This window comes from Anser brachyrhynchus (assembly GCF_964034855.1).
Source record: "Anser brachyrhynchus genome assembly, chromosome: 1".
Classification (NCBI taxonomy): domain Eukaryota; kingdom Metazoa; phylum Chordata; class Aves; order Anseriformes; family Anatidae; genus Anser; species Anser brachyrhynchus.
In genome coordinates, this window is record NC_137694.1 from 117024623 (window position 1) to 117047091 (window position 22469).

Genomic DNA, 22469 nt, shown 5'->3' on the forward strand with positions numbered 1-22469 from the left:
TCAAGGCATTATGCAAAGCTACTCCACTCTGCGGACTTACTACATCTTTAACTGGGTGTATGCCAAATCTGTTCATAATTGCAAGACATTTTCATGTAGAACTACACTCAGCAACTAGGACCATGGGACCTACTGCTCAGTTACTTGAAAACTCCACAGATTTATCTGTTTTGCCTTGCAGAACTTTACGCAAACTTCTACTTTATTTTTGGCACCTATTCTGTTCAAAGGGTGTTTGTTACTTGCATAGCTCCTGCAATACCAGCTCAGAGCAGAAATAAGACATTGGCTCCACTTGCACTATATATAAACGTATGCTCCTCTTCCTTCAGCACTCAGACAAATAACATCCTGATTTTTACATCAGTACAGGAAGCAATTTCCTCTTGGAAAATGTTATAGCCTGTGATAACAGCGATACTGACTTCCAAAGTATCTACCAACCCATTTTTGAATGAAATTATTAATGATATAAGGAAAAAATATCAGCTGATACACACTTTGAGTCTCACAGAGACAGCCGTTTCTGTCATAACATGGACAAAATGGACAGAATTGGAAATGTTTTCAAAGCCAATATTAAAATATCCAAACCCATCATCTAATCAAACCAAGATCTACAGCACAATGCAAAAGCTTTAGGTGGGCAAAGGGGGATGCAAATTAACATACCTTTTCCAAGCGTTTTGGCCTCAATGATCTCACTGATGCGTCCTGGCCCCACTCCATTCTGTGCAGTTAGAGTAAACTTGTACCAAGTGCCACATTTCAATGTTTCTAAGCGGTAGGACCTCTCACTAGGGCTAATGGGAAAACTGCCCCACTGCTCACTGTTATCTTCTGAGTACTGCAAAATATAACCTGCAGACAAGGCACAAATGGCAATGATAAACCTGACATGAATCACAAATTCTGAAGATAATATGACAAATAATTTTAAAGACCTCATGAAGCTAGATAAGTCCTGTGCACAGGGAGACATACAGCTCTCCCCTGACTAAAAGACATCAAGCAATACACACATTGCCTACCCTTACAACAGCTTAAATATCATTTTAATGATAGCTTCAAAGGGAAAAGAAAGGGACAGACATTTCTAAATACCCTTCAATCAGCAATAAAGACCAGATGATAAACCTGGACCCTCAATAATGAATGGTTAGAGATTACATGTCTAGAAAATCAGAGAGTGTAACTGTCATAACAGATGAGGATACACTAGAAGAAAGTGATTAAATCTGTGATTAAACCACCACAAAGAGAAACTGCAATTTGCTGAAAGCTGTTATTGCTATGATGGTGCACATTAAAAACTGACAGCAATACAGATTACTTTGTTTTTCTTTATTCTTTTTCTTTTTTTTTTTTTTTTGAGCCAATCATAATTATATACTAATCCTATCAACATATGACAATTTAGGAAGAAGTTGCAATTAACCTGGATTATATTACCTCGGATAGAACTGCCACCATTGTCTCCAGGTATCCAGGAAAGAGTGATGGAGGAAGATGTAGTTTTGGACACAGTAAGTCTTGGCTGGTCTGGTGGAACTGGATGGGGAATAGTTAAAAATAGAAAATAGATTCAAATTATTAGATGTGATCTTAATCCCACCTAACAGTCATTTATCAAATAACTGTTTTGAGTTGCAAAAAAATGCAAATTATTTCTGTCAAAGTGTCTGTTTGGCTGACATCCTTGGTTAAGACAAGAGCAGACAGGCTCTCATTTTTTATGTTTAAATTTTTACACAGTTTTGTCTTTCAGTTCTTAACCCTTGATTTTCTTTGAATTTTGAGTATATGTCCTGTCAGACCTCTTTCTACATGCCATACGAGCTACCCAAATATTTTTTTTTCCATTATTTTTCGTATCTGTTTTAGGAAGAAGCTGAATTCTTAGTGGCAGGGAACAGATGTCCATTTGCAAATGATGTCCCACCCACTCATGAATGCGTTTGAAAGCTATTATGGTAAAAATGAAAAGAGAAGTGCTTAACAAAAGTTTCTGCAAGCGTAACTGGGAGGCTGAACAAACCCCGAAATACTTCAATTCTGTTTCTCCCTATAAACATTACGGTTGTGTCCAAACTATGAGACCTAAGAATGTCATGGTTCTCAGAATCTGCTTCTGAAAGAGCACAGGGATAAGATCTTGTCTCCCATCCTCTACCCAGTGTCCAGTTTCCTTTGGAGGAAAATCCATCATGAAGGTAAGGAGGCATGTCGTACCCCAATAAGGCACCCAACCTAGGGAGAACCGAAATTCCTCCAATTGCATCAAGATTAGTGGCTGGGTTTGCAGAGCTCAATGCTCAGTAGCAGAAAGTGGAAAAGTACCCACCTTTCTTTCCACCTTTATAGAGCTGTCAAGAGTCTGGCATATAAAATGTGTCCACTGAGCCAATATGGTAACATCTAAGTTATAGCCTGGCAAGATGATTTTTGACTTCTTCCAGAATCATTTAGCTAGTCCTGTTGTACTAGTGGGGTAGCCAGAACCATGGCACAAAAACATCAAGGCCATATAGGATAATGTTTGTTAAAAAAGAGAAGATTGACAGATGAAATCTAAAGAGCTAGTCAAATTAGTAAAAAGATCCTGAAGGGTAAATATTTACTGACACTTTACAAAAGAGCTTTACATCTACAATTCTAGATTCAGAAATAGAAAGCAGGGGAAAAGGAGTTCCTGTTTCAAATTCTTTGTATTGCTCTGCTCATGCACAGTGACACTCTATCTGTCTCATCTTATGGGTTGTTTTCTTAAGTGTTCCAGATATCTCCAAGGTTCTTGGAAAGGTAATCAACATTGAGTTTTGCTGCCTCAAGATCAAGGAGAGAGGCATGGACTGTGCCTGTAATGGGAAGAGGATCCAAGAAGCAGGGGCAGGACTGGGTCAGAAAGTTAGGGAAAAGAGACACCAGGGCAGCCTCTGGTCACGGCCATTGCAAGAGTGGGAAGGGGTGGTGGTGTTCTTGCTTATTCTGGCATGAACTACCTTTCCCCTGCCATGGTTACTGCTTGACAGACCCTGTCCCATGTGCAAAGCAGCCCAGAGTCACAAATGCTCTGTCACGTCCAGCAGTCTGCTGCCAGAGGACATTCCCTACTTTGCCTGTGTTTAAGGGGTAGCTCTACCAGCAGAGTAGTAAAACTCCAAGAAACACTCCCTGCTTCAGTTCAAGTGGAGGCTGTTGGTTTACCACTAAGGCCTAGTTCACAGAGAAGTTGTATTGTACTGCCCTTACAGGCTTAAATAATGCTGAAGAAAACAAAAAAGACACTTTATATTCTAAATGAAAATTTCCTACATTAGATGGATTATTCTGACTGACTTTGCTTATTCCATGGAGAGAGACTGCACACACTACCCTGTGGAAGATTTATTGTAAAACCTTTCATCATAGTTTCACCCTACCTACAAAAGATGATGGTCCCACTTATTAAATGCCAGTCCTGCTCTGCCCCTGAGGGAAGTAATGTTGATTTCCTTTTAGTTACTGCTGTTCAATAACAGCAAGGATATGCAATTATGAAAGTACTTAGTGAAATATAAATTTACGATTTCCATTTGACAGTGTTTCTCTCCCTGCTTCCTGTTGTGGTCATGCTTCAAACATTGCAAAAAAACATCATTAGGCTCACTTGGATTGGAGCTAAGTTAATATAAACTGTGGCATTTGTTTCAAGGCTTAGTGGACTGGTCTAAGCAGAGAGAGTTGCATTGTGGTTGAGACAATCTATTTCTGTGCTCTCATATGTCTGCACTAGAAACTTAGTTTGCATATCCAGGGAATGGAGAGTGACTGGCTGCAGTGTGGTAGACATTCCTAACTCAGTGGTTTGCTTCCCCCTAGTATGACAGTTTGCAGCCAATTAAAGCACATTTATCTTCTGAGCATTTGTTCAAATTTTGTTGTGGTGTGAGAGAGCAAGATCATCTCCTGAGTAGTGAATTCTTGGTATGCAAATTCATATACTCTTTTTGACATTACTGTTAATGTGTACTCCTGTATTGTCATTACTTTTCACTTATCAACAATGTTAGGAAAAATTTCTTTACTTCAGGAAAAAATTCTGTACAATGATGGTGGTAAAACACTGGAACAGGTTTCCTAGAGACGTGGTTGATGCCACATGTCTGCCAGCATTGAAGAGGCAATTGGATAATGATGTCCTCATTATTATGGTTAGCTGTGAAATGGTCAGGCAGTTGGACTAGAGGATCTTTAAAGGTCTGTTCCAACTGAACTATTCTATTCTATTCCAATAAATGCATTATATACATTTCAACATGCATATGGAAATTAGTTGGCAGTATGTGCTAGTTGACCTTATCCTGACATTTCATTTTAAATGTTTCTTCATATTTTTCATCAGCAAAATTCTGCTCTTGCATAATGAAGTTTTTGTTCCCAGTGTCAGTAGAGAGGCAAACTTCTGCTGATAGCTTCTTAAGAGCTAAAGAAAAGATTTCTTCTCTTTCCGAATATTGCAATATTTAAATAAATACATGTACTTTTTACTGGAAGAAGGCATAAGGTCATACCTTCTTGGAAAATAACAAGAAAATAACTGGATGCAAACAGTTGTCAATCCAACATCCAAATCTTACATGCAGAGTTAACTGCAAGTGTGTTAAATGTTCAATCAAAAGCAAAATATATACCATATAAGAAAATACTGACATCTGAGTCAAAATGACATGCATTATACTTTCTTCACTAATCTGGAAGAATAAAATTTTTATTAATGTAGATTAGTACTAATATTTTACATATACCTGCAAACGCACATACCTGTGTATTACCAACACATAGCAGTTAACAGTTGTGATAACAGTTATGAGATAGATTCTTACCTTGTACCTGCAAATTCAAAATTATTTCATCTGATCCCCAGTTGTTACTGGCGACACAGCTGTAGTATCCAGAGTCTTCTGCTTTCACAGTACGGATGACAAAGCTGCCATTGCTAAAGATGCTTCTTCGTCCATCAATCATCACTAGACTGGGTGTCCCGTTACTACCTCACAGGAAAAAAAATGCATACATTAAAGAAGTTACAATCAAAATTACTCAGAATTGGACTTTTCTGAACTAAGAATAGAAAGAAACAAAGAAAATTGGGGCGGAGATGGGGTGAGGGGAGGTCCTCCTTTATAAAAATAACAAAGGAGTACTTTCTGCTGGGAAACACCTGCCATTCACTTAAAGAACACACATATCCTGGTCCCCGTTCGAGTGAAAATGAGAACTCACTTCGTCCTTAACTATCTGCCCTTTCATAAATTGTAAAAATAAAAAACTGTTCCTGGCTACAAAGTACATCATTATAAAAAAAAGGTTATGTATGTGTATCAATCCAAAAGATGGTATCAGAGCACTGCAGTATCACTGCTTACACAGTGCTTGGATGAAAATTATTGTCCGTGTGTGTTTCCATGTGTGACTCTGTCAAACTGTGAAACTACAGATCAAAACAAAATAAGGGAAAACAAGAAATGTGTAAGGCACATGTTTATACACTGTTCATACACTCCACAGTGACTGAAATGCATCAAACATTTTCTTTCTCAGATTGAAATGCTACTGTGGCCCTAAAGTTAAAAGAGAAAGGTCACCAAGATTTAACATTTTGATTTAACCTTTGCCCCTTCTTCATAACTTTTCCTCTCTTTTCGATACCTTCTAATCACCACAGCCAATTACTTTTAGTTCAAGGAATTTTTGAACTCCTCTACTGTGACTGCATGCAGTCCCTGCAAATGAGCCTTTTCTTATCTTCTGATCCTTCTCTGTCATGAAGGATCACTAGCATCGCCATCTTCAGGATTTGAGGCAAATGGACTTTATTTGAGTAATACATTTATTTGCTGGTTACCTATCCTTCATCCATTTCACTGTTGGAGCTGGGTCTCCAACAGCTTTGCAAGGGAGGACAATGTCCTTCATCCAGGGAGTTGTCACCGTGCCGCTGAAAGTCAAAATCCTGGCAGGAGCTGAGCAAGAGAGAGTGAGGAAGACTGAAATGAGGTGCTTATTCATACAGTCATTTGAAGGGAAACACACACACACAGAACTAAACCTTGAAACACGAAACAATCTCTTTCAAAGCCATGCTTTTAGGTAACTCACTCCACTTAATTCATAACAACAGCTACTTACTTAAGAACAAATGCTGCAGTTTTAGTATCTGGAAGACAAATAACTAGCAGAGAAATGAAAAGGAAGACTGGAAGAGTCCTTGTGGAACAAAAGAGTAAAACTAGTTATTGATCATCTTTACTGATCTTTATCTGTTTTGTAGTAAATATTATGGATGAAAATTATGTGAAATGGGTGCTTCTCTCCAAAATTCCAGCAGAAAGGGTCTGCAATTGACAGGTGTCTTACAAAAGCTAAATTACTGATACATGACGTTTGTTATAATAAGTCTTGGCTTCATTTAAACTATGAGAAAACCAATGCTTATATTCCTGAGGAGAAAGTTGCATGTACTCTCAATTTCTCTGTCAAGTTTAGGTTACTGGGATTAGTTCTTAATTACTAAGCTATGCTTTCATTGGCTCAGGAGCTATCTTTTAACTTGTCTCTTCTATAAAACAGGTAATTTCTGAAAAGCTCTTTTCATGTCTCAGTTATAACTCTGTGATCATCATTTTTCTTGTTATCTCTTTCTTTTTTTTTTTTTTTTCCTTTTTCTTTTTTTGGGTGATTCTGGTTACCTACAATAAACATACTTCTCTCAACTCTTTGTGGAAATGGACCATATAAAGCTCTTCACAAGTACCCTTCGCTGTCTGCTGTCCAAACTGGTCCTAGTTCTTGAAAAACAGATTTTTCACCATGGATGAGATGATTTATGTGATCATGCAGTCCAGTATATTTTATCTCTAGCAACAGGGTGGTGTTGGTCAACATCTGAATCTAAACCTCTTTTTTCCAATGGTAATTACACTGTTTAATGGGATGGCATAAGTGTGATTCCACAGAATATACTCAAACTGTGTTGGTAGTTTTTTTCCAGGTCAGTTAAAGGCAGGATGGTTTGTTGTCACTGCTTTGGTCAGGGAGTGGAGCCAGAAAGGAGTGTTCGGTACTTTTTTGCAAAGACAAATTGGAGCCATTCTGGCAGCTGAGAATTACCAGAAATGAACAGGACTGATTTTAGGACAGCTTATAGTCCATAATAGTTCCAAAATACTGGATTGAATACACAGAGAAGCTTTTAGGTGCCTTAGAAAAGTTCATTCGAGTGTGTAGATATATCCTCAGAGTAATATAAATGATCATACTGTGTGTTTAAATAAACAAACGAACAAAAGTTTGGGTCTATTAAGTTTGTATTAGAACCCAAAAGACAACCCCAAATTAATATTTCTGTATATTATCTGTCAGGTATTTCTGTAGAGGCTAAGCTATACAAGAACACTGACTTCAAATGTGGAGATAAGAGTGGCTTCTTTTTGGAAAATGTTCTGCAAAAGAACTCATGAAAAATGTAGAGATAATTATGTATTTTCAGCTTATGACCTCAAGACTGAAGGAGTTCAAGACATGTCAACTGAAGTTTCTCTTTCCTGTTTTCTGAGAAAGCACAGATTCTAACAAAGTGCCTGGAAATATTATTTTCTTTTTTATTCATTGAGAAAGCTCAATTTATTTTAATGCTAAGTTCTAGTGATAATTTATATTTTAAATATATTGCCCAATTCCCCTATTGGCTCCAGAATTCAAACCTATTTTTTTTCTTTCAACATGACATTTTCCCATGAACTTTAAGAGGGATAGGCTTGTTACAACAGTTAAAGAATTAAGCAAAATAAACCTCCATATATTAACATGTTAGTACACCTCAAAGAGTCTATGTGAAGTCCACAAACATGAACAGACACTTACATCAGTTCTATTCATGTCACCTTTCAGGTCAGCTAAATATGTAAACAAAGTATCATTCCTGTAGTTTCAGTGTATAATATACATAAACACTGAAGATGTGTTAAGTTTCATTCTGATTTATTACTCAAAAATTACCTTTGATATAGAAATTGACTTTTCAGACTTTAAACATACATTTCAAAGACACATACTGAATACAGATACTTGAAATATTTAATAATACTTTTAATCTTGATCTTCTTCAATCATGCACATTGATCAGACCTTGCATTTAATAATCCTTTTTGCACCAATTGGAAAAATTGCTAGCTAGCATCAAATATAACTGTGATGTTTCAACTCAATGGGTTTTTATCCTCTACTAACGAAATTAAAAAAAAATAATCTTACGTAATGGAAAAAACCTTTTGGAGTGAAGGGAAATTACTTCAGTGGACTGCAGTGGGATTTGAGATATTCATAAAAAGAAATGATTTCATAGATTATACGACCAGTTTGGACAGTGTAGTCTATGTTCTCTTCAAGCCTTGTGGAAGATTAAGCTTTCGAAGAGATTTTTCTTTGGTCACAATTTTAATTGAAAACATAAGAAATAGCTTTTTAAAAGATTTAGTATAACGGAAAAAGTCCAGGTTAGGTATTGGCACGATGCTACTTTACCAACTACCAAATACTGGCACATCCACTCCTGGCATTACAGGAGCTGAGCAGACCTGGCTCCCTCCTGGCCGCTCTGATGGTTAGCCTCTGAGGAGGGTGTTGCTGCTTGTGCTGCCTCAGGGAGGTGATACACTTGAATAATGCTAAGGCAATGGTTGGTCATTAAGTCTAATGAAACAGACTTGCTTTCCACTGTGGCACTCCTAAGGACATATCTTCTAGAAAAGATTTACAAAGGCCTATACTGCCACAAGCCATGGGCTAATTAGCTACTGAAACTGAAAAATACTCATTCTACCCAGAGACTGCATACGTGATACAAAATGTTGATACCACTACAATTAGTGTTACAAGGCTCATTTTTCTTCAGTGATGGCAGGTTTTTGTTGCAGGAGATGTCTAATGGCACTCATGCAATCTTTAAAAAGCAGCAGGAGATGCTGTCAGCTATGACTGTCTACAAAACACATCTGTAAGCATCTGGACTGCTGCTAGTAGCTCTAGTGCATTCTGAACAACAGTGGTCAAAAACTCAAATTCCTGTTCCATGCAGGCATTCCCTCTGCAACATGAAATCTGAAATCTCATTTAAAATGAGATATTAATCCTGTTGTCCCTATCTTCTCCACCTCTCCGATGTTTCTCAAAATATTCAGCTATTTCTAACTGCTGCCAGTTACATTAGAACAAAGCATGTATAATGCAGGAATCCTGCTGAAGCCTTCAGCATGACTTGGCACCATTATTACCAAACTTTTTCTTGATATTCATTTATTTTTAGTAGTTATTTTAACAGTGAATACTTCATTAAGTCATAGGTTTGGTACTAGATCTCCAGAGCACATTTCTGTTGTAGTTCTGATTTTCAATATCCTGTGTGTTTCATTGTATTGTGATGTGCGAAAGTAATACAAACTTCACAGCAGCATAGGACAGTGGTAGGATTGCAGATCATAACTCAGAAGTGCACATTACAAAAGCATAGAGGATTATTTTTGTGAAAATACCCACAGCTTCTTATGCATTATCTATTTCTTTCATGCACTGAGTGCTTTTAACGAGGTGGTAAAACAACATGAAAATTCTTAACTTCAATTTTCTTTATAGCTTAACTTCTAATAATGTTCTGAGACTGCTAACAGGTGCACAAACAATAGAAAACTAGTAACAAAATAAATGCCTAGTGAAATTCATCTGACAGTAATAGGTTTGGAATGTTAAGATGTATTCATGAGGTTGAAATACCTTGAGTCTCATAGACCTCTCCCTTTTGAGCCAAGAGAACTTTATGTAGCATATAGGCAATTCAGCTGTAGGCCTTGCCTCGTTGCTATCAAAGCTACCCAAATACCTACTAACTACCCACCAGCCTGACCTTGGATGGCATGGCATTGGATTAGGACCATGTCTGTTCATATTTATTGCAAATTATCCAGTCATTAATTGAAGATAAAGAGGTACCTTCACTGAAGAATGCGCTTTCTCATGTTAATGAGGTTTTCTCTGTGTTTAATTGTTTAAATTATGAATCCTATTACCTACTCTAACTATCATGGAAGAAGTGGCCATAACTTCTTTGCAAGATGTAATAATTTTTTTCCCCTTCCTGTAGAGAACACAATCAGATTTTAAAGGCATAGGGGAACGAGAATTATGGCAGTTCACTGCAGCTTAATCCAAACAAAAGAGCAATTGGTTAATACCATGGGTTAGGAGTCTCTTTCACTTACTTTCTCAAAGAATATAGTATGTACTCCTGTATGCTGAATTGTTAAAGAAACAGACTGATAAGGTGCATATAGTATCATGTCAGCCCTGTATGCAGTTTAGAAACATTAAATACACAAAGCAACATAGACCGGGAGAAAAATCTGTTAAACATTAATGCTCAGGTGGTCTACAAGAACAGGAGAAACTTAACATTAAAGTCAGAGATTTCTTCCAAAAGGATCAGATTGTTACACACCTAGTTCTGTCATCGTCATGTTGCTGGGAAATGCCATTCTCAATCAATCATGATCAGAAAACAATAAGAACAAAGTGCATGCAAGGTTTTCTGTTTTTAAATATATTTGATAGGCTAAAAACAACTTTCAAGTCAACAATGAAGCATAATTTGGGGGGACATGACCTGCTTACATGGAGACTGAACTTTGATCTCTGTGGTTACTTTTCATTTGTTGGGGTTGTATTTGCTTATTCTTGACAGTTAATTACAGAGAATAACAATCTGTTCTGAGACACTAAAGGAAAAAATGTTAACTTGAATTAAGCTTTCATTTAAATTGGACTAGTCCTTTCACATCAACCCCCTATCTAGACATTCTCATTGTTCTCAGAGGGGTTCTTAAGGAGGTTATAATTAAGTTGGCATAATTCAATTCCAAGTTAACTCTCATTAGTTGTCATGATGGTATCATTATTTGGACAGTTACTGTGAAATAAGTGGAGAAAGAAGGAAGCAAACAACTTCAGAATACTGGTCAGTCAAATGTTCATGCACTGCGGACTTACCCATCCCCGTATTGCATCCCTTTGCACTTCTTTTGAAAAAATTAGTTTATAACTGCTTCTAAAACTGTGATGTGTTACTTGTTTCAGATGTGCTGGGGGGAGAAAGATCTTCAAGGCTATTAACTCTGCCCATCCTTCTTTATGTGTGTGTGTCCACTGTCCTCATCGCTGATCACCACTTCTCCCAACTATCTAAAAGGCCCAGTGATGCATTCATACAGGAAATCTTGTCCATGATATAATAATTTCTAACCTGGCTATATCTAAAGTTCATAAAATCACAACATATCAGTATTCCTAGTGCCCATCACAACTTCCACAAACAGATTACAGAATCACAGAATCATCTAGGTTGGAAGAGATCTCCAAGATCACCTAGTCCAACCTCTGACCTAACACTAACAAGTCCTCCACTAAACCATATCACTAAGCTCTACATCTAAACGTCTCTTAAAGACCTCCAGGGATGGTGACTCAACCACTTCCCTGGGCAGACCATTCCAATGCCTAACAACCCTTTCAGTAAAGAAGTTTTTCCTAATATCCGATCTAAACCTCCCCTGGCACAACTTTAGCCCATTCCCCCTCGTCCTGTCACCAGGCACGTGGGAGAATAGACCAATCCCCACCTTGCTACAGCCTCCTTTAAGGTCCCTATAGAGAGCAATAACGTCGCCCCTGAGCCTCCTCTTCTCCAGGCTGAACAAACCTAGCTCCCTCAGCCGCTTCTCGTAAAACTTGTTCTCCAGACCCCTCACCAACTTTGTCACCCTTCTCTGGACTCTCTCAAGCACCTCCATGTCCTTCTTGTAGCGAGGGGCCCAAAACTGAACACAGTACTCGAGGTGCGGCCTCACCAGAGCCGAGTACAGGGGGACAATCACTTCCCTAGACCTGCTGGCCACACTGTTTCTGATACAAGCCAGAATGCTGTTGGCCTTCTTGGCCACCTGGGCACACTGCTGGCTCATATTCAGCGGACTATCAACCAGTACTCCCAGATCCTTCTCTGCCAGACAGCTTTGCAACCACTCATCTCCCAGCCTGTAGCGCTGCTTGGGGTTGTTGTGCCCCAAGTGCAGGACCCGACACTTGGCCTTGTTGAATTTCATATGGGTTATTCATCACTTTTTTCAGTCCAAAGTGCATAGTTGTAAGAGAGGTTTTTCCTCTAGCATCATCCAAATTTTATATCGGAGTATCGCTATTAGTTCTAACCTTGACTGGATGCATTCTATTGTCCTTCAAAATAAAGTCCCGTCCATACTGACTTGTCTATATTGAAGTAAATACTTGCTTTTCCTTAAGGTACCCTTGTCTTTTCATACAAGCAGACATTGAAACCTTTGCCCTGCTTCCCTGAGATGTTTTTCCAATGTTCCTCATCCACCTTTTAAAATTTCAGCTTTGGTGTCACCAAAGTTCAAAATGCTGTGTGCAATTGTCCTACAAGGAATTCTACAATGGGAAAGCTTCGGACTTTTCATAGCCTTTCAGGTCACTCTATTAACACTGTATAGCTACTAAGAGAAAAGATTTTCTGAAAGAATGTGCAGAAACTGCCTGATATCAAAAGAAGCTGAAAGTAAAAGGAACTTGTCAGTTGGCAAAAGCAACCTGCCAGCAATAGGAAGCAAGCATTTGCCTGTTTCTTCCAATTTACACTATTTTACCTTGCTAGACCCTCCCAATATTGCCACCAATAAATCTTCGATGGTGTTCTACAGTAGAAACACAGTAGTTCATACAACTTTCTTACAGTCATGTTGAAAAATATCCATCTCATATGGTAAAAACTTTGGCCTAGAACAGTGGCAAAGAGGACGTGAGTTCCCATCACAAGCCTGAGGAACTCTGTTTTTAACTTCTATGTATTGGTAACTATTTTTTTGTGTTAAAATAGTACCCTCCAAACACCATCACTGGCATCCATGACAATAGCTCTGATAGTTAATTTACCGTCATCAAATTGGTTAGCTACCAGCTGAGTAGGTAGGAACAGCAAGCCTCCCTATGGTGATAGCATATGCTCTTCCATGCAGAAAATGCTTTCATGTTGGTGGCATTTTGCTGAAGTTCTGTAATGCTTTTTAAAGAAGTATCTGTCTTTGTAAAGCACTAGACACTTTACATTATTACATCATTAGCAATATGACTGAAGCATAGCAGGCTTTTAAAACTCTAAAGTCAATCAAATACATCTACTTTTGCAACTCTAGGGACCTGTGCACTACATGGTTCATATTGTCAAATGCTCTCATATTACCAATTCGAATGGAAAAAATAGAAAATCAGGCTGAATACTCCATGGAAAGACTGACTCTGATGGAACTCTTCTCACCTTCTTATACAAAACGTTACGTTTCTATTTCCAAACTAAGGACCAATAGTGTTGTGAGCATCATGTCTCACAGAACAGGTAATGAAGAATACATGGGCCCAAGTAATATATTTTTTTAGAACAACTAATACAGCTGGAAAAAATATGCAAGATTTGAGGCACATCACATTCAGATTTGAAATAGAAGCAGCAAACTTAATATATATAAAAAAGAAACAAATTACAAAATAAATGCAAATTGAGAACTATTGTTCAGAGTTTAGATATACTAATCAGACCGCTTAGCACTGAAGGTAGTGGAGTACCTGTGGAGTACACAAGAGATATTAGTAAAGAGAGGAATTATAAAGAAGTTATCTTGTGTGACAAAAAAAAAAAAAAAAAAAAAAGAGGCACATTCGGAAAGGGAGATCATCTGCAAACTCTCTGTACCCAACAAAAGAAGATAAAAATTGCTCAAAAAAAACCCTATGTATTTCCTTCTATGGTGGGTGGGTTGAATTACCCCCTAGAGGAGCACATCATTCTTTCTCTCTCTGCTGACTACTGCAAAAGCTTGGGTAATTAGCTGAGAGTTGTCACCTAACTTTTGGAGAGAACTGAAGTTGCTACTGACAAATCCCATACTTAGTAAGCAATGAGACCTAAATAAACCACATGCCAATTATAACAGTAATTAACATTGTAAAGTTCTGAATTGCTTAAAAAGTGCCATCATCATACCTTTTGCTAGTGGTTCTACAGTGATGATCTCGCTGCTGTTGCCTCTTCCTGCAGCAGTCACTGCTACCACCCAGACGCTGTACTGGCGATTCCGACTCAGGTTGGGGATTCTGTAGGAAAATGAGTCGGGAGAGGCTTCAAACTCGCTGATTACCTGTTATGGGAGAGACAAATATTTCCAAACTAAAATAAATGGCATTTGGAAAGGTCTGCTAAGCTGAGTGCTACAAAGCCTGTTACTTCAGGGTAATTGGAATGACTGTCAATTGCTCCACATAGATGGTGGATGGCAATAAACAGAGCGGACACAGTAACTCATTGCAATCTATTTATATTCAGTGAATTTGGGCCTATATTTTGTTTACAAATTATTTTTATTTAGCTTAGGTTTTTTATGTGTCTGTTTATTTTTACAGGGTTGGATAAGCAATTTAAGTGAAAGTATTTGAAAAATTTGTACCATGAATTGTTCTGACAAACCAGTTTTGGTTTAGACTAAACAACAGAGGATTCAGCACTGCATCTGCTATGAAAACTGGAGTTTACAACTCCATAGGTCACCTAGAATCTTTGTGCTGGTGCACCTTATCCCTGGGTTCGGTGGCTTATTCCCTTAGTAATGGAGTGAATCAAGAAATAATACTCTGTTCTGTAACAGACTATTCAAACTTCCCATGAGTCTAGTTTTGTTTTATCCCAAAATTACTTTCATTCAAAGATTCCTAGGTGAAGGTCATCTCCACTATTTGGCTGCATTAGCAGTGAAGAAGCGCAAGCACTGGAGGAAATGCCAGTTGAGACTGGAGAATATAGATTTATATTTTTGTGCATTGTGGCATATAGTCCAAAAGAAGCTCTACTCCTTGGTGGAGGAGAAGGGAAACCTCATCATGCCTGAGCAGTATTACAGTATTCAGTGCAGCCATTTTCATTTCTAACACGAGCTTTGTGATTCTTGTATGTAAAAACGGATAGGTCACCAACCATTAGAAGGAATAATAAAGGCTCACTTTCCTATGCCATATTAAGCATGACAATAGCTAACTAACATCAGGCTAAAAATAATTAGAATGTTAATGACGTAGAAAAGAAGCTTTCACTGTGAATCTGCATTAAAAATAATGTGTCGATGTAATCTAAACTTGATTCAGACTGACAGAAGGTGAGCAAGGAAACTCTTTGATATACAAATATCTGCTGCTGGTAAAGGCCAATTTCAGCTGATTAGCATTTCAAAAGGTAGTTTGAGCTGAAAGCATTGGAATATATAGTTGACTTTTCAAAGTGAATTCCAAATAAATAAGTGATTTTTTTCGAGGTGTCTTTAAATAACTCTTCAGTGTGAACTGGCAGCCAGTTTCAGCTACTTAATGTGTCACTGTGTTTCTCTGTTCTTGATCTGGCATCTCCTATGGCTAGGGGAGGGTGGGATTCATCTCATCTCCTGAAATCTACAGTAAGACATGTAGGTCTATGCCAGACTAAACCTCGACTCCTGTTAGAGACAGTACAAAGAAACATGCGCATCTAAGGCAAGGTTCTTCTGGCCTATTTGGGACACATACACTGCAGTGGAATGAATCATGCCTTAGACATACCTATTTTTCCCCATCATCTCTAGAAGTGTTGCTCAACATTCAACTCTAGAGCGAGCTCATAACTAGCTCAAGGATAGTTGTCCTGAAGACATCTTAATTTGAGTAAGATGGAAAACACTCCATCAAGTTAATGTGCTTATTTACTAAAATACTTACCTCCCTGGCTTTTATACAAATGTGTGTTTCTATTTGATAACTGTCCACAACATAATTTGATAACAGTCCACAAACTGTTTCCTCTATAAACTTTTCTGGGGAGACTGGTTTGCTCCAGCTCACAGTTATCTACACTCAGCACAAGCACAATAGGAACCTCACTATACTTTCTAGACAATCTCATTGCTACTGTCAAAATGCCAAGTCAGTTTGTCCCATTTAGCAAGCTTTTGCCTGGGTTTCCACTTCTGATATGAAGAGGTCAGTGCAGGGAGACACTTCTATTATTATGTGAAATATTACAGCAGGTTTTGAGAGCCATCTGTCTTGACATTTACATGAGAATATTGGACAAATGCCTGTGGCTTGACAGGCTGGATCTTTGTGAGGTCATACATAAAAATTAATATATTGATCAATGCACAGGAAGCTGAATTTTAATATTCATGAAGCAGCATTTCCTAGGGTTAATTTGAAAGTCAAACAGGCTAGGCTGTCTCTGGTACTTAGGTTCCACTCATTAATGCAGCCATCTAGCACAAGCTACTTCCAAAACACCTAATGAGATGGAACGTGAATATAGTATTTAAGAACAGAAAACCATTACAGAACTCTGTATTGCTAAAATTTAATTCCAGCAAGCATCATTCCAGTTAAAGTTACACTGTGTTTTCCTAGACTCCTATGACTTTTGAAAGGGACATATGGCTGCCTTTGGAAGCTAGTCCTAATTCTGCAGATCTCCCGCTTGAAATGCCTTACTGTTCAGCTCCCCTCTGCCATGGCAGAAGCTAAGCCAGTCAGACAGACAAGAACCTTGTATAAAATTGCTAAACACAACTTGGGGAGTGGAGATTTTATGTTTGGGACAAAGAGAGAATCTAAGTAGAAAAGGAAAACCTCAGCCTTGGAGCTACAACACTGTCACTAAGCTCTCCTGCTCTCAGGGCTGACGTAAGAGAGAAAACTGAAAAAAAACCAACCATCCAAAATTCCCATTTGCAATGTGGTCAGCTGTGAGAGAAGGCAAAACAGTCTCAAAGCAGAGAAGCTCTCTCTCCCTGGGGCTCCAAAGGCAGAAGAATCACAGAATTAGTTTCTCTATTGTCTTTTTAAATGCCTTGTCTTTAATTCCTTTCCTCCTCCTACAGAGAATCGGCTTCATTAATACATTTGCAATTGTAGTCCTTTCAAATATAAATTCAATTATTCATTAAATTAATTTAAAAAAACAATTCTGGAAAATATATCTTCACTAGATTTGTGATTCTTATTTTCTTAAAAGAAACCGCTATAGCAAAAGATTTTGGTTTCTAACTGGTTAACATACACCTTCTGTTTCCTCAGCTAACATTCTCTGTTAAACACTTGGGGATGCTCCAGTGACAAAGAATCAATTTTACTTGTAACTTTTACTTGTCATTTCAATTAGACTAACATGCTAGAGACTTTCATTACACAAGAAGAAGAAAAGGAGCTTTGTCAGCAAAGAGAAGATTAAACAACTGAAATAAGAAAAGGAATTAAAGGAATGTCACCTTGTCACATACTGGTCTTTCCATGTGCCAGTATGAAACATTTACTGTTATGTTATCCCAAAAGCAGTAACATGTTTGCTCAAGGGATTTTTTTTTCAACTGCCTATTTTTATTTTTTAAATTTAGTTTATAGATGATGGGCTAATTTTTCTCCCATCTTCATCTCTCTGTCTAAGAAGCACAGACAGGGACAAAACACTAAAAAAGCCAGCGAGGGCTGCGCATAGTAACATGAAATCAAAGCCCTTTACGAGAGTGCAGTCAATCTACTTCTCAAACAAGGCAACAGCAAGAGATCCTGAGGAACAGCCACTGCAGGTAGTATTGTTTTCTTCTGATGCAACTTCAGCTGAACTGGTATGCATTGCTTTGTATGCTTTGAAATAGTATGCCATCTCCTGGCAAATAAATAGAAGATGTGCATAAACTCAGAACCCTTAGACTGTTTTTTACTTGTTTGCTTGATTGTTGTATTTTCTAACACAAACTGGAAAAAAATCAAAAGGGTGAATTCAAAAATTATGTTTTTAACAGTACTCAAGCAAGCATGGAATTTCCCAAGCAGGGAATTAAGGTAACAAGTATCATTTACTCTGTACTGGAAGATTACATGAGTCAAAGCCTGTCTGTACCTTGCCTACAACTGCATATACACAATTTCTGATCTAAGGTAGGCACACTAAAGATCTATATGTTCTTGTTCTCTGCAAGTTGTGAGGAAACACGGAGGTGAACTGAGAAAGCCATATGGAGACTTTTGCAACAAGAGTGAAAAGCAGGAAAGGCAGATTTGCAGTGTGTTCTGTGAAGTATGAGAACATATGAGTTATTTACCTTTATGCTGGCTGCCCGATCGTGAAAATTAAAAATATATATTCGTACTACATAGAGAGTAGCATGTGTGCTTTCACTGAGAATTTGAGTATAAAATATGACTATAGAATCATGGCTGGAAGGACCTTAAGAGTTCACCCAAGTCTATCCTCCTTCTCTAAGCCAGGTTCAACTATAGCTGCACAATTTCAGAAGAATGTTTGTCCAACATGATTTTGAAGACTTACAGTAAGTGGAGATTCTGCAACTCCCTAAGCTGCATGAGCTATTCCACTGCTTAAGTAATCTTATTATTAGAAAGCATTCCTAAAGTCTACCTTGAGTTTCCTGCTGCAGTTTAAGCTCATATCTTATTTTTCCAGTTTACAAGAAACACACAGAATAGATTCTAACCTTCATATTTCCACCAGTCTTTAATCTGCATGAAGATTTATCATTCCTTTCCTCATCAGTACCCTTATCTGTGTGACTTAATAACCCCAGTGCTTTCAACTTTTCCAAGAAATCACATCTTTGCTAATAATATATGCTGTAGTGCTGTATATTGTGCTGTAGTGTGTATATAGTGCTGTATATTCTTGTAGTGAGGGGCCCAAAACTGAACACAGTACTCGAGGTGCGGCCTCACCAGAGCCGAGTACAGGGGGACAATCACTTCCCTAGACCTGCTGGCCACACTGCTTCTTATGCAGGCCAGGATGCTGTTGGCCTTCTTGGCCACCTGGGCACACTGCTGGCTCATATTCAGCCGACTATCAACCAATACTCCCAGGTCCTTCTCTGCCAGGCAGCTTTCTAACCACTCATCTCCCAGCCTGTAGCTCTGCTTGGGGTTGTTGCGCCCCAGGTGCAGGACCCGGCACTTGGCCTTGTTGAACTTCATGCAGTTGGCCTCAGCCCATCGGTCCAGCCTATCCAGATCCTCCTGCAGAGCCTTCCTACCCTCGAGCAGATCGACACACGCACCTAACTTGGTGTCGTCTGCAAACTTACTGAGGGTGCACTCGATCCCCTCATCCAGATCATCGATAAAGATATTAAAGAGAACTGACCCCAGTACTGAGCCCTGGGGGACGCCACTAGTAACCGGCCTCCAACTGGAATTGACCCCATTCACCACAACTCTTTGGGCCCGGCTATCCAGCCAGTTTTTAACCCAACAAAGCATATGCCAATCCAAGCCACGAGCAGCCAGTTTCTTGAGGAGAATGCTGTGGGAAATGGTGTCAAAAGCCTTACTGACATCAAGGTAGACCACATCCACAGCCTTCCCCTCATCCACTAAGCGTGTCACTTGGTCATAGAAGGAGGTCAGATTTGTCAAGCAGGACCTGCCTTTCATAAACCCATGCTGACTGGGCCTGATCGCCTGGTTACCCTGTAAGTGCCATGTGATGACACTCAAGATAATCTGCTCCATGAGCTTCCCTGGCACTGAGGTCAAACTAACAAGCCATTAGTTCCCCGGGTCTACCCTCCGAACCTTCTTGTAGATGGGCATCACGTTTGCTAGCCGCCAGTTGACTGGGACCTCCCCTGATAGCCAGGACTGCCGATAAATGATGGAGAGCAGCTTGGCCAGCTCCTCCGCCAGTTCGCTCAGTACTCTCGGGTGGATCCCATCCGGCCCCATCAACTTGCATACATCCAAGTGTTGTAGCAGGTCGCCAACCATTTCCTCATGGATAGTGAGGGCCACATCCTGCTCCCCATCCCCTTCCACCAGCTCAGAGTACTGGGTATCCGGAGAACAACTGGTTTTGCCGCTAAAGACTGAGGCAAAGAAGGCATTAAGCACCTCAGCCTTTTCCTCATCTTTTGTAACTGTTTCCCCCCGCATCCAGCAAAGGATGGAGATTCTCCTTAGTCCTCCTTTTTGGTGTTGATGTGTTTGTAAAAACATTTTTTGTTATCTTTAATGGCAGTAGCCAGACTGAGTTCCAGATGAGCTTTGGCCTTTCTAATTTTGTCCCTGCACAGCCTCGCAACATCCTTATAGTCCTCTTGAGTAGCCCGCCCTCTTTTCCAAAGATTATAAACCCTCTTTTTTCTCCTAAGCTCGAGCCACAACTCTCTGCTCAGCCAGGCCGGTCTTCTTCCACGCCGGTTCGTCTTTGGGCACGTGAGGACAGACTGCTCCTGAGCCATTAAGATTTCCTTCTTGAAGAGTGCCAAGCCTTCCTGGACTCCTCTGCCCTTCAGAACCACCTCCCAAGGGACTCTGCCAACCAGTGTCCTGAACAGCTCAAAGTCAGCCCTCCGGAAGTCCAAGACAGCAGTTTTACTGGTCCCCTTCCTGACTTCGCCAAGAATAGAGAACTCTACCATTTTGTGGTCACTCTGCCCAAGACAGCTCCCGACCACCACATCTCCCACCAGTCCATCACTGTTTGTGAACAGAAGGTGTAGGGGGGCACCTCCCCTGGTAGGCTCTCTAACCAGCTGCATCAGGAAGCTATCTTCCATGCTCTCCAGAAACCTCCTAGACTGCTTTCTCTGGGCTGTGTTGTGCTTCCAGGATATGTCTGGGAAGTTGAAGTTCCCCATGAGAACAAGCGTTGACGATTTCACAACTTCTGCCAGCTGCCTGTAGAACTCCTCATCTGTCTCCTCATCCTGGTTTGGCGATCTGTAACAGACCCCCACCAGGATGCTTGCCTTGTTGGCCTTCCCTCTGATCCTAACCCATAGGGACTCAACCTTATCATTCTCAGCCTCAAGTTCCACAACATCAAAACACTCTCTAATATAGAGAGTCACACCACCACCCCTTCTGTGCTGCCTGTCCTTTCTGAAGACCCTATAGCCAGACATTGCAGCACTCCAGTCATGAGAGTGGTCCCACCACGTTTCCGTGATGGCAACCAAGTCATAGCCTGCCTGCTGCACGATGGCTTCCAGCTCCTCTTGTTTGTTACCCATGCTGCATGCATTAGTGTAGATGCACTTCAGCTGGGCCATTGCCTTCTCCCCCGGCCTTGCCATTGTTCCCCCTGGCACAGCTCCAACAAGCCTTATTTCAGCCCCGTCCCCCTTCTTACCTAGTTTAAAGCCCTCTCAATGAGCCTTGCCAGCTCCTGGGCTAGGATCTGTTTTCCCCTTAGAGATAGGGACCCGTCTGCGGCCATCAGGCCGGGTGCCGAGTAAAGCGCCCCATGGTCAAAAAAAACAAAATTTCTGTGTTGGCACCAGCCTCTGAGCCACGTGTTAATCAGGCGGGCTTTCTGTGTCCTCTCTGTACCCCTTCCTGCCACTGCAGGGATAGACAAAAACACCACCTGTATACAAAATATACAAAATATACAAAATAAAAATATACAAAATAACCTCAAAATCCTCCTGTGAAGAATGTAGCCACTTGCTCTCTGCCTACTACCTCTGTAATTGGTTCTTCATAGTACCCATTTTCATGTACTTTTACCTCCACTAAATTTTATCTATTTTTCTTCCCAGACCAATTTCCCCATTTATCAAGATCATTCTGAATTCTAGTTTTGTCTCCAATGTACTTGCAATCCACCCCAGTCTTGTATCTCCTGCATATTTAATAGACACACTATTTCGTTATCTGGGTCACTACCAAAACCACTGAACAAAAGTGGACTCGAGAAAGATAAATATGCTGCTCTTTCCTGTGCACAATAAGGAACCCCTGGTTTCATTGCCTCCTACAGTGATCAGTTTTATACCTATCCTGAGCTGTCTCTGAAACTGTGTTTGCATGTTTATTGTTTCAATAAACATGCTTCTGGTGGGCTTATCTTCATTGCTAAATGCGGAGAACCAGGGAGAATGTTGATGACCTCAAACCCAACGGTCCACTCTGCTTTTAAATTAGAACTCTGGCTCATTTTTGGACTACTTTAAACAGCTCTCTTCAAAACAAATCTGCTTTAAAGGGGCTAGTACTAAGCAGTGTGGACAGTTGTCAGTCAATGTCACTTATTCCTGGGGCCAGGAGCTGCTCCTTGGCTCGTATTTATTCAACACTATAGATGCGGCCTACAATGAACATGGAAACACATCTGTAATAAAAGTAAGCTTTTAGTTCTATAAGGTTGAAACAGAGATCTACATCTTTTTGCACAACTCCATCAGAGAATTGTCTACCCTGTTGTACCTCAGACCTTTGTTGCACCTGGAAACAATACTTTAGAATTTATTTGACCGATGAGTTATTGGTAATGGGGGCTACAATAA

General features: G+C 39.7%; 1 protein-coding gene across 7 annotated transcripts in view; it reads right to left on the reverse strand.

The window, feature by feature from the left end:
- DSCAM (DS cell adhesion molecule) overlaps positions 1 to 22469 on the reverse strand; it is a 473116-nt gene that overhangs the window by 49830 nt on the left and 400817 nt on the right. For all 7 annotated transcript variants that reach the window (XR_013945106.1, XR_013945107.1, XM_080576586.1 and 4 more), the window contains 5 exons: positions 14144 to 14297; positions 5888 to 6005; positions 4866 to 5029; positions 1453 to 1551; positions 673 to 861 (listed from right to left, as the gene is read on the reverse strand). Coding sequence is in view for 5 of the 7 variants with exons in the window: in XM_080576586.1 (XP_080432712.1) it covers positions 673 to 861; positions 1453 to 1551; positions 4866 to 5029; positions 5888 to 6005; positions 14144 to 14297 (724 nt within the window). In the remaining 2 variants the exon portion in view is untranslated. The remainder of the gene's footprint in view (positions 1 to 672; positions 862 to 1452; positions 1552 to 4865; positions 5030 to 5887; positions 6006 to 14143; positions 14298 to 22469) is intronic.